The sequence below is a fragment of the Balaenoptera musculus genome, chromosome 12 (genome assembly GCF_009873245.2).
Source record: "Balaenoptera musculus isolate JJ_BM4_2016_0621 chromosome 12, mBalMus1.pri.v3, whole genome shotgun sequence".
Classification (NCBI taxonomy): Eukaryota; Metazoa; Chordata; class Mammalia; order Artiodactyla; family Balaenopteridae; genus Balaenoptera; species Balaenoptera musculus.
Window position 1 is genome coordinate 82,084,347 of NC_045796.1, and position 14,984 is coordinate 82,099,330.

Here is a 14,984-nt window from a genome sequence, read left to right on the forward strand (position 1 = left end):
TTTTAGGTAGGTTTTAAGATTACACTTTGGTTTAAAACATACACCTCGACAATTTATCACTATAGCACAAAAATAGGAGGATACGCAAACTCTCTTCCCTCCAGAAAGCCATGTAGCAACGGCTTTCAGAGACCATCCATCTGCAGCACTTACTACACTGCTTAACACAAAGGCCTCACTTGCATAAAAGGACTGGTTTCTACTTTGCTAAATCTAAAGGCATTCAAGACTGAGGGATACTCCTACATTGTTGGTAGGAATGTAAATTGGTACAGCCAATTTATGGAGGTTCCTTAAAAAACTAAAAATAGAGCTACCATATGATCCAGCAACCCCACTCCTGAGCATATATCCGGAGAAAACTCTATTTTGAAAAGATACACGCACCCCAATGTTCATAGCAGCACTATTTACAATAGCCAAGACATGGAAGCAACCTAAGTGTCCATCAACAGATGGATGGATAAAGAAGATGTGGTACATATATACAATGGGATATTACTTAGCCATAAAAAAAGAATGAAATAATGCCATTAGCAGCAACATGGATGGACCTAGAGATTATCATATTAAGTGAAGTAAACCAGAGAAAGACAAGTAACATATGATAGCGCTTATATGTGGAATCTAAAAAATGATACAAACGAACTTATTTACAAAACAGAAACAGACTCACAGACGTAGAAAACAAACTTATGGTTACCAAAGGGGAAGGAGGGGTGAGGGATAAATTAGGAGTTTGAGATTAAACTATACACACTACTATATATAAAATAGATAAACAACAAGGTCCTACTGTATAGCACAGGGAACTATACTCAATATCCTATAATAAACCATAATAAGAAAGAATATGAAAAAGTATATATATATATATATATAGCTGAATCATTTTGCTGCACACTTGAAACTAACACAACATTGCAAATCAACTATACTTCAATTAAAAAATATACAAATAAATATCAAAAGTATTATGTTGAGTAAAAGAAGCCAAACACAAGACTATCTCTATAATGTCTCATTCTTTCACTCAACATAATGATGGATATAATTATCATATATATGACATATATGAAATATATATGATATATACAGTGGTACTTTTGTTACAGCAGCCCTAAGAAACTAATATACATGACAATATGTGTTTCTCAAAACTCATGAAACTATACACTTAAAATGGGTGATGCTTATTCTATGTAAATTGTATCTCAATAGACCTGATTAAAAACAAGGGCATGAGAGGAAAAAAAAAAAAAAGACTGAGGGGTAAAAGAAGACTTACAGATGGCCAACAGGTATGTGAAAAGAACTCAACATCACTAATCATCAGGGAAATGCAAATCAGTACCACAATAAGATACCACCTCACACCTGTTAGAATGGCTATTATTAAAAAGCGGGAGAGAAGTGCTGGACAGAATGTGGAGAAAAGGGAACCCTCCAACACTGTTGGTGGGAATGTAAACTGGTGCAGCCACTATGGAGAACAGTATGGAGGTTCCTCAAAATATAAAAAATAAAACTACCATATGATCCTGCGATCCCACTTCTGGGCATACATCCCTAGAAAACTATAATTCGAAAAGATGCATGCATGCCGATGTTCACTGCAGCACTACTTACAGTAGATAAGACATGGAGACAACCTAAGTGTCCACTGACAGATGAATGGGTAAAGAAGATGTGATGTGATATATATATCACACACACATTGGAATAATATTCAGCCATAAAAAGAACAAAATCTTGCCATTTGTGACAACATGGATGGCTCTTGAGGGCATTATGTTTAGTGAAATAAGTGAGACAGAGAAAGACAAATACTGTATGATTTCACTTATGTGGGACCCCTGAACTCACAGAAACACAGCAGATCGGTGGTTGTGCAAGTGTGGGTGGAGGAAATGGGTGAAGGTGGTCAAAGTGTACAAGCTCCCAGTTATAAGACAAATGAGTTCTGAGGATCTAATGTGCAGCATGGTGCCTAGAGCTAACAGTACTGAACTTTCCACTTGACCGTTTTGCTAAAAGAGTAGATCTTAGGAGTTCTCACCACACACACACACACACACACACACACACACGCACACACACACCACACACACACAATGGCAACCATGTGAGGTGATATACTGTTAACTAACTTCACTGTGGTAGTCATTTTGCAATATGTATGTATATAAAATTGTCACGTTACACACTTTAACTTTCACAATATTATATGTCAATTATATCTCAATAAAGCTGGCAAAATAAAAAGGATGAGCGATGTGTAATACGTCTACATTTTTATCTACTCACATGCACTCTAGTTACTGAACTCTGGTCAGTTGTCCACTGCTCAGAAAGTTTTAAAAATCATGATATTAACCAGCTTTTGGCTTTTGAATAACATGAGTTTCTCTGGATTATTTAGAAACTCATTAGCAATGACTGAATTTATATTTCAGAGATTTGGAGGATGTAAACCTCATATTTTGGATTCTTGACCTGGTTATAAAAGAAACCTTTTTACAAGATTCTTAATGCTTGATTTACTCATAATATATATCATTGGTCATGCAGTAAATCCAGTTTTTCATGCTCCCAGGTCTAAAAATCAGATTTATATTTTCGATCTAAAATTCCTAGCTGTAGTTCTGTATATGTACCCAAAAGCCAGCTCTGCCTTAGACCTTGGCTCAGACCATTTGTTGTTATCCAAGGGGTGCATGATGCTAAAAGCCCACCTGCTACCCAAATGGAACCTTGTAAATGGAACAAATCCCCAGTGGGCTCTTCGGTCTATCTGTTTTCTATCTTGGGTTTCAACATAGTAACCTTGACATTAGCAATATACCGCTGAGCATGATTTGTATGGAGACAAATTGGGATAGATTTGTTCCAGGTTCAAAAGCGATTTCTCCCTGTCACAGGGCAGAGACTTGATGAAGTCTTGTCACTCTAAGCACCACACAAACCAGCCTCTGCGAGCACAGGGGAAAGAGCAGCTGCCCAGGTTGTACGAGCTGACATCCTTCACTTCCCACCTTCAAGGTAAGAATACGTTTCTTGTATTAAATGTTCGCTGCTGTGCATAACCAATTTCTGTTTATGAAGGCACATGGCCATCTTACCCCACCCCCTCTTTCTCTCTTTTCCTCTCTAGTCAAGCAGGTTTGATGCAAAAAGTGACTTGTTCCAATGTATAGTTCATTCAGACAGTGCTGAAGACTGTCAAGTTTGATTTTTGGGACTGAGTGAGTGGGTCAAAATGGATGTAAATGAACCAAACTTTCAATCAGATGTGATTTGAGTAAACACCGCTATAGTTCAGTTGTAATAGAAAGTATAAGAGTTTAAAAGGCCCAGAATAATTCAGACTAAAATATCTTGGGGTATTTTTCCATTTTAAAATGAATTGAGCAATTCTCTGTGGTTGAGGATTGACAGCATAATGGAAACAGAGCAAACTGCAGAACTTCTCACCAGGTAACTTCATTAGCAGCAAAATTCATAATGCAGTCTGTTGGTTGAAAAGAGCATGAAGCTTTCTGTTTTCCTAGGAGGTGCCATATGCTCATAGTTCTTGGCCGACTATACGTAGTTACTGCTAAACTGTGGTTATTGGAAAACGCTCTCTATCCTGTAACTTACAGCAATATTGTTAGAGACCTCCGAGATGCTGATTCTTCTTGTAATTTACTACCATAGAGAAACGTAATTAAACCTGCTTCCAAGTATTGCCTTCTACTTATGATGCAACTATAACACATGATACTGCTACGTAATAGCAATCTAGAATATTTCTATGTATTCTCGGGGATTGACTAAAGGTTAAAACGGCAGGCAAACGTTTCAGTGACCTTTGAAACTTTTATACTTAAGAGAAACTCTCTTTTTTCTAGAGATAACTTTTCGTGGGACAAAATGCATTGCATAAATATTATAGACAATTCTTGTATTATGTAAACTTTATGTACATTTTTGTTCATATGTTTCACTTACCAGAATCAAGAGGCAACTTGAGGCCAATTTTGTGTGCTCGGGGATGGTGGAAAACACTGACAAAATCAAGCAACCAAAGACAAGGAGAAAACTGTAAAACAACAAAAAAAGAGAAATCTGATGAGAACTTTGCCTTAGCATGACAGACTTAAGTTCTTATTTCTAACGGATAAAACACCAGATCCATTTGAATTGGCATTGATTAAATCATAACAGCCCTAAAAGGGACTAGACATTTTGAATATCAAAATACAATGTGATGTCCAATGCAAATGGGGCTCCTTTGCAACTGTACTGATGAGGAGAATCAATGTGTGTGTGCATGTGTATGTATGCGTGTGTGCGTGTGTGTTGCGTGCTATACTTAAACGTCCACAGCTAAGAATCTGCGAATCTCCTATAAAGGGCTTTCCCAAGCAGGGGTCCTGAAAGGCCCAGATGGGTTTTGTTCTCCTGTTCCGGAGCACATGCGGTAGCTGCTCTCCTGTCAAAGGAGCAGACTCACGCTCCCGTTCGGCAGCTCTGGTGAACTGTCAAGGCTTCTAAGTGGTTACTAAGCCACTGGCTCCTTTTCAGAGTCTAATATTGTTCCTGGATTCTCATTTGCCATTTCTTTATAGTAATAGTAAGAATAGAAAATGACTTCCTCTGCTACCCATGTGCTTTCCATTCCCTTCCGGTCAAACCCCTAGAGAAATGCCCCCAGCTCTACTTGTGCTGCAGTGACAGAGAGCATTTTCTACTAGCCCATCTACAGACATTTTTATTCCTAGAAATACGGAACTTCTGGAGTCCAGGGAGGGGAGCCGAGTTCCCAAAGTAAACGTCTAATAAAAAGGGCAGGCTTGGTTTTAAAGTTGAAGTTACTAATCCCGAAATTTAAAAAAAAAAAAAAAATCCCAATATCTATTTTCCCTAAAAGTCATATTTCTTACTTTTACTCACATCGTACTCATCTTTTACTCAACAATCTCCTGTAAAACATCAGCTCTGTGTTCTTTAGTACAGCTGGCCTCTGCCTCCTCTTGACTTGCCCTGATGAATCTGCACGTCTTTCTACCACACTTGACTGGGGGCTCCCAAGGGCTGAGAGCCAGGGATTGGTGACTTATGGCCTGGGGACAAATCTGGCCAATAAAGTTTTATTGGCACACAGCCACACCCGTTCATTTGTATATTCCCTATGGCTGTGCTCACACAAGAACTGCAGAACTGAGACTTGTGCTCTAAGCAAAAGTCTGAAATATTTACTCTCTGGCCTTTAGAGGAAAGTTTGCTGACTCCTGATTGATACCATGTATTCCTTATTTCTTTGTATCTATTTCAGCACAGAACCCGAAGTGGGTATGCTGATAATTACTCACATTCGGAGGGTTTCGTATAAGCGAGATACTGGGCTAAGCCCCTTTCACATGCACTATCCACATTAACCTCTCAAATTTATGGAGTAGAAATCTCATTGTTCCCATTTTGCAGATATGGAAACTGAGAATTAAGAACATTTTGTGACTCATCCCAGGCTGCTTGGCAGCAAGAGGGGTTCAAGCACTGTGTGTCCTTGAGTTGCCACATGGTGTCGCTGAGGAGCACAGAGGACGACGGCAGTGATGTTTTGGCTCAGCAAGACTTCTGGGGGTACTTCTCTATCTCTTCCAACCGAGAGGGAGGTAGTTATTCTGAATAGCAGAAGCCTTCAAGAGGAAGGACTCTACTAGGGAGAAAACCTGGTACGTGAGTTAATAAAAACTCATCATACTTTTGTCTCATGTACCTGATGATTCAGGATTGTTTGGACTATAATTTAAATTGGCCCTAGCAGACTGGGAATTGTAAACTAGACATCAGATTCCAGCGCACCTACAGACCCCCGAACTACTCACGAGAAAGTGAAATCCAGGGATCACTGAGGGAGTTTGGAGGATGAAGTGGCATCAAGTAAAGACAGTGACACACGTTTCCCTCCAGGGAGGGGCTGTTATCTGTAGATGCCTCCTGAGTCCAGGTTCGGCAGAAAACATTCGCAGAAGCCAAGCAGGGGATGACTCAGTCACTAAGACACCTTCTTCCAGGGGCATCCCAACGGCGGTCTCATGATCTCCGTGTTTGTTCAAAACAGACCTACATCACGAGCCCTTTTGCTAGCGGCTTCTTCATTAACAGTTGGGTGTTGCTTAATCTTTTCCCTTCATGTCACTACTTTGCCCATTTTCTTTCTTGAGCTGATCTTACCCTCCTTTCTGATAAGAGTAGTTTCTGTGCTAGAATTCTGTTATTTCTATGGGGACCCATCTGACGACAGCAAGCCAAATACCTGCACTGCCCTGGCTGCCTGAGGGGCTTTGATGAACAAATACATTCATTAATTCATGAATTCCTTCCTTTCCTCAACCATTCATCCACTTGTCCAATCAGCAAATACTGATTAAGCATATAATACCAGGCTGAGCCACAGGCATATAACAATAAATAAGATTTTCTTTTCTTGCCTTCTCAGAGTTCAGGATCTGTTGAGGCATACAGGGTAGTAAACAGATGTAAAAAGAAAATTAAAATTCTGAGTGATGATAGCAAGGATAGGGAAGGTACAGGGGACGCCAGGAGCATACAAGAGGGGAGGGATTAGGCAGGACTGGTTACTTCGCTTGTGGAGTTGAGTGCTAAGTGAAAACGTGAGGGCCCTTTGTTTAAAAAGTATTAAGAATTTCAAGATGGTGACAGCAGAGCATGACACCAAGTGTGGCACCTTTCAAAGTTCTGGGCTTCATAGGACTGCACAGGTGTAATGTCCACGAAGCCAAACGTGGGGTTTGGGAAGACTTCCTGAAGCACGTATGGACCAAAATGAGCCCTGAAGGCCCAGGAGGAGTTAGTCAGCACAATGGCTGGGTGGCTGGGGAAAAGGACACTCTAGGCCATTCACCCGTGTGGGTGAAGGCCAGGTGCAAGTACAGTGTCAGCAAAATTCACTAAGCAATCAACAGGGTAGAGTGAGTGAACACCTGCTAGCTAGCTTATCCTCTGGTGGTTCATGAAAAACGTAAGGCAGGTCATTCCTGCAAGTTCATTTTTTGCATAGGAATCATCTTGGTTCCACTGAAAACATGTCCGCGAAAGATGTCATGCCAAGCACAATCGAGGGACGAGGGTAAATCAGAGCAGCCCCTACCTGTAAGGAACTGAAGATCCAGTGCGGTGTGTGAGGTGAACACACAGGGTCATCATAAAGGGTAGAGACAGACGTGTGCTAAGAGAAATGCCCCAGTGCCTGAAAGTGGGGAGGGGTTCTCTTCAGTTGGGAATCATGGAAGCACATCAAGAAAATCTCCAAAAATGGGTGTTGCTGGAGCTGGTCTTTGAAGGAACGGTTGGGTTTCAACAAGAGAAGTTTCTGGAGAAACACATTCCAGAAAGAGGGTACCACAGGAGAAACGCAACATGGCAGAATATGAATAAGATAAAGTATTTGCTCCCTGTTTCATGGAACAAAAAGTTATCGAGCTTAACTGTAGCACAGGATGAGACAGGTGGCTGAATTGGGAGTCTGGGGCCATGATAGGTAAGTCAGGGTCTGTCTTTAGTTCAGTAGACAGTGGGAACCACTGAACATTTTTGAACAGGAAGCTAATATCGTCAGAGTTGCTCTGCGGGAAAATAAGTCGGCAGGCGTGTGTGTTCGGATGTCTCTGAGTACCTGAGAAGCAGGGTCAGGAGTGATGGTGACCAGGTTAGGTTGTGAACTCATTGGCAGAAACGAGGGTAGGACAGAGAGGCAGACTGGATGCTGTGAACACAGGAGCTTCCTGACTTGGTAACTCTTAGGCTCAGGCGTAGAGGATGGGAAGGGAGGCGGCGCTGAGAAGTCTGAGGTTTCTGTCCGTAGTTATTGGTGATGTTCCTAACAAGCCAGGAGGGGAAAAGTCAGGAGAGTGAGGAGGAAAAACGGATTTTGAGGAGAAGAGGACAAATCCAGTCTTGGACATCCACATGGAATTGTGGGTGTGAATCTTGGGCACAAAGTCTGGCTGGAATATGGAAGTGCTTTTCTGCTGGAGGAAGTGAATGTGTAGACTGAGCATAGAAGAAAGTGCAGACGGAGCACAGAAGGTTTGGGTAAGTGGCATAAAGGATATCTGGGGACACTTCCTCATCTTGGAGAGTGACACCATGGAGAAGGATGGACACACGCTGCTGTGAAGTGGCTCTCGGTGGCCCTGCCAGAGACAGACTCCCTGGCTGGAGAAGCACTGGGCTGACAGCGTCATCTCTGAGGGGACACCCTGCACTGCTGGGTCCGAGTGTGGCTCTGCTGACCTCCCTGCTCCTGAGGGTTCCACACCTGTGTGCACGCTCTCAATGCCCCCTCTCCACCTGTCTGTGGGATGAACAGAAGTGGGAGCAGAGGCAACAGTCACTGGACAAGGGGTGTCTTAATCCAGGGCCCACGGGCCTCCAAGGGGTCTGCAGATAGAACTTTGAGGGGCTGTGAAAGTGGATGGGAAAAGATTACGTCTTTGTCACGAACCATGACAAAAACCATGATGGTGTCAGCAGGACTCGTGACTCTGTCACTCAGAGAAATCACAGATATTTTCATATCCCGTTTTACAGTTATAGATGAAACAGTTACGTTTCATCTTAAATACTGATTTTGCTGCATCACTGTTGCAAGATTATGGTAGTTATTAGACCCACTGCTGGGAGCTGTTTTTTTAACGCATTAATAAAGAAGCACATGTATTACTATATCAGAAACTTGTTTAATATGTTAACAATAGCATTTCAATATAATTTTTTTCTTTTGTAATCACCTGTATTTTATGCATTTAAGAACATTATTCTGAGGAATGGTTCACAGGCTTTCCCAGACTGCTGATGGGTCCATGGCTCACAAAAAATTAGAAGCCTGTGGTGGGAGATGAGGAGGTCAGGGGCTGGGAGCTGGAAAATGGCCCGTTTGGCAGAGGTCACCAACTTAGGTAAGGTTTTGTTTTGTTTTTTTCGATCCTAGAGCATTTTAGATATTTACTTCCGTATATTTAGTCCTGATTTTTTATTTTCCCCCTAGGGGTAGGTTTTAAAATAATTTTGAAAAACTATGAATATTCTTTCTTTTATACATTAATCCTGAGATATCATAAAATCTGTATTCCTGCAAAATTATTCTGTAACAGCTACTGGCTTTTATTTTGCCTGAAGCAATCATTTATATTTCGTTTCTGAGGAAATTTACTTTGATGTAGACCTTTCGTCCTTTAGAAGGCAGAGATTATTCTAAGAGGAGAAGAAGGGCATTTATGATGCAAAATATTATCAGCTCAAAGTCTTCTATGTTTATTCCAGGAAACTACCATCAGCTTTTGCGGGCTAATTAAGAACCAATTTGCCAGATTTACTTTGGTAGAAAGCTCTACTTGGAAATATCATGGGGGCTTGTGCAACAGATGATGTCCATGACTTGGGAAGCCAAGGTCATGCTTCGAGCAGGGGTTCATTTTGCAAGAATTAAAGTGATGTGAAAATAAAGCAAGTTACGCAACGTCATTCACACACAGCACCCCCCACCCCAGCCCCGCAGGAGCCACTGTGGACTCTGCCGTGGAGAAAGGAGGCGCAGGACTGATGCCGCCCGCGGGCCCTCAGCGAGCTGAGCTCAGCTGGCAGGCGGACTCGCAGCACGAGCTCTGTGGGCCGCCCTAACCACACGGTCCCACCTAGAAGGTGCTCGTGGCGAGGCTTTTGGGGGACGATGCGCTCTCCATGTGTAACTGTCCACGTGAGTTAACTGTTCGGAAAACTCTGGGGGAGGGGAGATCTCGAATGTCTTAAATGGATTGGAATCATGGGATTAAAAAATAAAGAAGGCTAACAGGAAGTAGATAGGAAGTTTTTAAAGAAAACAACTCTTTAGAAATAACTTCCCAAGGAAATTCAACCCTAGCTCTGACTTCTCATAAATTTTTCAGTATTGCTTTGATAGAGTGTGTATTGTACTTTATTTTTTTGGCTGAGCCCTGTGGCTTGCGGGATCTTAGTTCCCCCACCAGGGATTGAACCCCGGCCCTTGGCAGTGAAAGTGCAGGAGTCCTAACCACTGGACCACCAGGGAAATCTTAATAGAGTGCGTATTTGAGGCAAGAACTCAGACGTGCATTGTGAATGATGAGGGCTGGAGCCCACACGCAGGCATCAGTGACCACAGACGACCCACCGGCTGCCCCCGCACTTGCCTGAGGACATGCTCCCTAAGAAATCAAAACCTCACCACAAGAGAAATGGCTGGAGACCATTTTTTTTCTTCCAGCATCCTAAATTTGCCTTTATTTCTAAACTTGGCACTTTGCAAAATGTCCTTTCTGCATAATTTTTCCATAAAAGGGCATCTCGCACATGAAATCTATGCACCGCATGCCCTAGCTTCCACTGCAAAGCAGCAAAAATTAAATACGACATTTTTGGTGTCTTTAAAGGTGAGCTGGAATATTTGATTAAAAACACTGCACAATATTGCTTTTCAGGTGCAATGAGCCCTACACGTTAATAAAGACCCTGATAAATAAATACTAGCACCGTAACCTCTGTGAAGTTGCAAAAATAGGTCATCAGCTAAGAGTTTCAAAAAGAGAAACGCTGCCTTTTACACCTGTGTGGGGTGAAAAGGAGATCAGAGGATCCAGGAAAGGGCGGTTTCTGCTTGCACGGCGAGTTTCCGCAGAGGGCCAGGCTGATGCCAGTGAGTGAAAACAAGAAAGAAGACCCAGAGCGGTACAAGAGCCCCTCCTCAGAGCGGAAGCATCGGGCCTGCTTCTCCCCCAGGAGCAGGGGTCCCAGGGGCGAGAAGGGATCTGACTGTGCTCCTTCTCGAGCCAGGGGCTGCTGTAAAGACGTCACTGGTGGACGACTGTGCAGGCCCAGCTCCTGAGCCCCCAGCACTTAGAGAAGCACAGGCCTGTGACAGACACTCCTGCTGGAGCCAGGGGCCCCGCTCCGGGGCCCCTCCTCACCTCACCCTCCTCTCCAGGGCCTGGACCCCGAGGACGCGCCCCTCCCTCCATGCCTGTTCTTCAGAACATGCCTGTTCTCCATGCTTCACCACGACTCCCCGTCAGCCCTCAGCTCACACACACCCCGCGTGTCAAGCAGCGCCCATGTCTGTCTCGTCACTGCTGTTTAAAAGCACATCCCGTTCGTTCCCGCATCCCTCAAGTTTGACTCAGGCCCATCATTATCCTCCAGTCTCAGCAAAAGATGGAGCGTTTAGTCATCAGCATGAAATATCTGCACCCTCAGTTCTTGCCAGGGAGTCCAAATCCAAACCTTCCACTGCCCAGCTATCAGCAAAAGTCTGCTTTCAAAAAAGACTGTCTTGAAGATACGCACTTGCTCATTTTCCTGTATTTTTCCTGCCACGTCACAGGGCGTGGAGCAAACGTGGCCACTGACAGCCTGTGTACTCGGACCTCATTACCTTGATTGCTCATAGAACTATTTCCACGAAACTATGTTTGCTTTTTTGCTGTTTTCTTGAGGAGTAAAAAGCCTTTAACCAATTTACTATATTTTAAGAGTTCCTCTGTACTTCACCTTGTATTTGTTCAATGAGGTATCACGTAAGAAATTTCTCAGGATTTTATCACAAGAAACATCTTCTTGCAAAATGACGGGCAAATTGTTGGCCGTTTTTAATGATTTTATGTTGCTGGGTTCAGATTTATTATGTTATAAGGCATCAAAGTGTTTGTGGATGAAACTGAAAAACTTTTATGGATAAATGTTAATAAATCTTGAAAAATGTAATAGGTCCTAAATGACTAAAGAGAGGAAAATATTCTGAGTGTCAAAAAAAAAAAAGAGTAAAGTAGTGCACCTTGGACTTTGTATATTGATAAGCTCAATCACAACTCCTACAAATATCCCAGATAGAATATAAGCAAATGAATTTTTAAAAATTCAAGAGAACAGCTATGATTACCAGAAAGCAACACAGGTTCACCAACAGTAAGAAATACTAAACTAGGCTTATTTCCTGTTTTCATTGGTTTCCCAGCTTGCTATATCAGGGGCATAGAGTACAGATAAAAAGTCTTGATTTCAGCAAAGCACTGGTAAGTGGTTTATAATATCCTTGAAAAAAGAAGTGGAAATTCAGGCAGGATAGATGCTACAACCTTTGGGAGGACATGTACCTGGTGAGAGGTCTGGAGAGCTGAGCCACGTGGTTTGTAAGAAAACTCTGAACACTTGTGTCTTGAACACAGGTGAAATCCTATGCTCCATCAAGCCAAAGCACCATCCATTGCTTCTGGGAAAAATGATGGGGTTTTACTTTATGGAGACAGCGATCTTTTAACATAGTTGTCTCCTTGCCTTGGCTGCTAGGAAGCTCGGCAGTGAATTTGTGACTCGTTTATAACAGTGCAGATCCCTCTGTTAACGGCCTCAAGTCCTTTCTGAATGATACAGGGTATCTGGGGGTATACCTGATGAAGGTGTGATTTTGTCTATAACTCCTCTTTCTTTGAAGTAGGAGTATTAATGCAGCCTAAAGTTGCACTCTTTTTAAAGAAGCAAATGACACCACTGGCTCAAATTTAACAATGTAAACTAAACCTAAATTTCTCTCACTTAAGTTTCTGAAAAGCTTGCTTACGTTTGTTGCTTTTACATTTTATTATGTTAATCTTGATTCATTTATTCCTAGCATGAACTACCAACTCCCTACTCCAAGAGTCCCCAGGTGTTCTGTGCTTGTCTTGAGAGGCAACAGAACACTATCTCCTAAAGGGCCCGAGGTCTGCAATTTGGAAACCCACCAGTCAGGTCCTTGCCTCTGCAGGCTGTTTCTGTGTCCTTTCCAGGAAACACTACTGAGACTGAAAACCAGTGTACATGGTTCAGAGACAACAAATTTAAAATAAAAAGCAAAACCGGTTTTCCTACTGTCCTATATTCAATGTGTGCAACAGGAGAGCATTCTATTTGATATTTTATATCTTTGTTTCCCTGTTATATTTTCCTCTGAGCAAACAGCGTCATCTGGGATTCTTATTTGCTTGTTTATTTTGGTCTCTTCTGTTAGAATGTAAGCTCCACGAGGGCAGGAACAGATTCTCTCTCTTATTTGCCACTTTATTACCAGTAACCAGAATCAGGTCTGTACTAGCAAATTCATTTATTCATGTAACATGTATTACTCAGGGCCTGCCATGTACCAGGCACTGTTCTTGGTGCTGAAGGCATAGTAGTGAATAAGACCGACAAAAATCTGTGCCTCACATTCTAGTAGGAGAGTTGGGTCACAAACAATGTAAATAAATAAAATGTATACAGTGTTAGAGAGCGATAACTGCTAAATAAAGGACAGGATGCAGACACTCAGGGAACTGAAAGTTTGGACAGAGCGCCCGGGAAGGTCTTACTAAGAAGGTGACGTTTATTGAATTTTGAATTTCAGAAGTGAAATCCCACGACCTGTCAAGCCAAAGCAATGGTGCATTTGGGATTCAACTGGCACAGGCCTTCCTGGCTCTGCTCCCTAAAGCACTGCTTCTATCATGCCAATTCCCTGTTTTAAAAGTTATGGTTCCTTTCTTTTGCTGTCACATCCAAACTCCTTTGCCTGGGTTTTAAGATCCCCACCGGAACATTAATTCCTCCATTCTCCCAGAGAGACAGACCCTCTGGGCAGCCCCATCTGCTCTATCTTCTGCACAATACCATGTGTAATATGATAATGGGATATAATAATGGGACTTCACCCTTCCACGTGCTGCTCCTCTGAGTCAGTAAGTCATGTGGCAGCTGGTACCCACGCTCCTGCTTTCTGGCCCATCCAGCCCCCTGTCCACATACCTCACTGCCTCTCCCCTAGAGCTGTTTTAAAGACTAAATGAGGCAGCATCAAACTCAGAATTTGTGTTTTAACATAACAAATAAGTATATAAATACCAAATTGCTTTAAAAATGCCAACTGAGCATCCCATTGACACATAATTGCTACACAATTTCTACAAGTTTTAACAAGGATAAAATCATGAAAGAATTAAAGTGACTTATAATCTAAAACCTCTGCTTATAAAGCAGGACATTTGAAAATGTAAAACATGGGACAATGCCCAGCAGGGTCTGAGGTGCTCAGGTCACTTGACGGCGTGTCTAGGGAAACCCACATGAACGACAACGTGATAAGGCAGCTGGGCTGGGAGGTGTGACCACGTTCCCCAGGCTGACTAGTTGCAGGGCATTCCTGACACACAGCGGCCTTGGCCTGCTGGACCTCAGCATCCAGTCCCTTGCTACTGCAGCTTCTGGAAAGGACTCGAGGCTGCTCTGAATTAACAGGTGGCAGCACCGAGAAGCTGCCGGGCTGCAGTCTGTACGTGGGAAGGAGCCTCGGTTGAATTGACCAGGCAGAGATTCACCCTTAAAATGAGCGCTAAGGACTGCTGACCAGGGCTGCCTTGCTGATGAACAGGCCACATGCAGTTCCCCGACTGAGAAAGGGGCCCCAGCAGAAGAGCATGCTAACCACAGCCATGAATGAAATAAAAGCTGTCTGTAAAGGCTGAGGAAGGGACAACATTGTACAATCTATGTGAATGTTCCTTTTAAAGGCATCTTTTCAAGAGGTAATTTTGGTGCTGACACTATGAAAAATAATCCAGTCTAATAGTTTTGATAATATGAACCCATGTGGATTAAATTTTCCATGCTTTGTTTCAAAAGGTCTGTTTATGCAAGAAAGTGAGCTACGGCAAAGGTTGAAAACATATGTTAAAAGATGTTTGACAATAGTTGTCTGGCCTGAATGATTTTTCCATAAAAAGATGGTCAATTTATTAGGCAAATAATAACTTAATCACTGCAATTTTCTATGAATATATGATAATACCCATTACTTTATCTGAAAATGAATAACAGAAATTCTGAAATAATTTATTTAAATATTTTTATTGGAAGAAAAGTAAAAGGGGATAAAACTAGGCTTAAAGTTT

The 14,984-nt window shown here is 42.4% G+C and overlaps 1 protein-coding gene across 5 annotated transcripts in view; it reads right to left on the reverse strand.

Moving 5' to 3' along the window:
• Positions 1-14,984, reverse strand: part of KCNQ5 (potassium voltage-gated channel subfamily Q member 5) — a 571,236-nt gene that overhangs the window by 195,629 nt on the left and 360,623 nt on the right. For all 5 annotated transcript variants that reach the window (XM_036872164.1, XM_036872162.1, XM_036872165.1 and 2 more), the window contains exon 2: positions 3,994-4,084. In XM_036872164.1, coding sequence (XP_036728059.1) covers positions 3,994-4,084 — 91 coding nt within the window. The remainder of the gene's footprint in view (positions 1-3,993; positions 4,085-14,984) is intronic.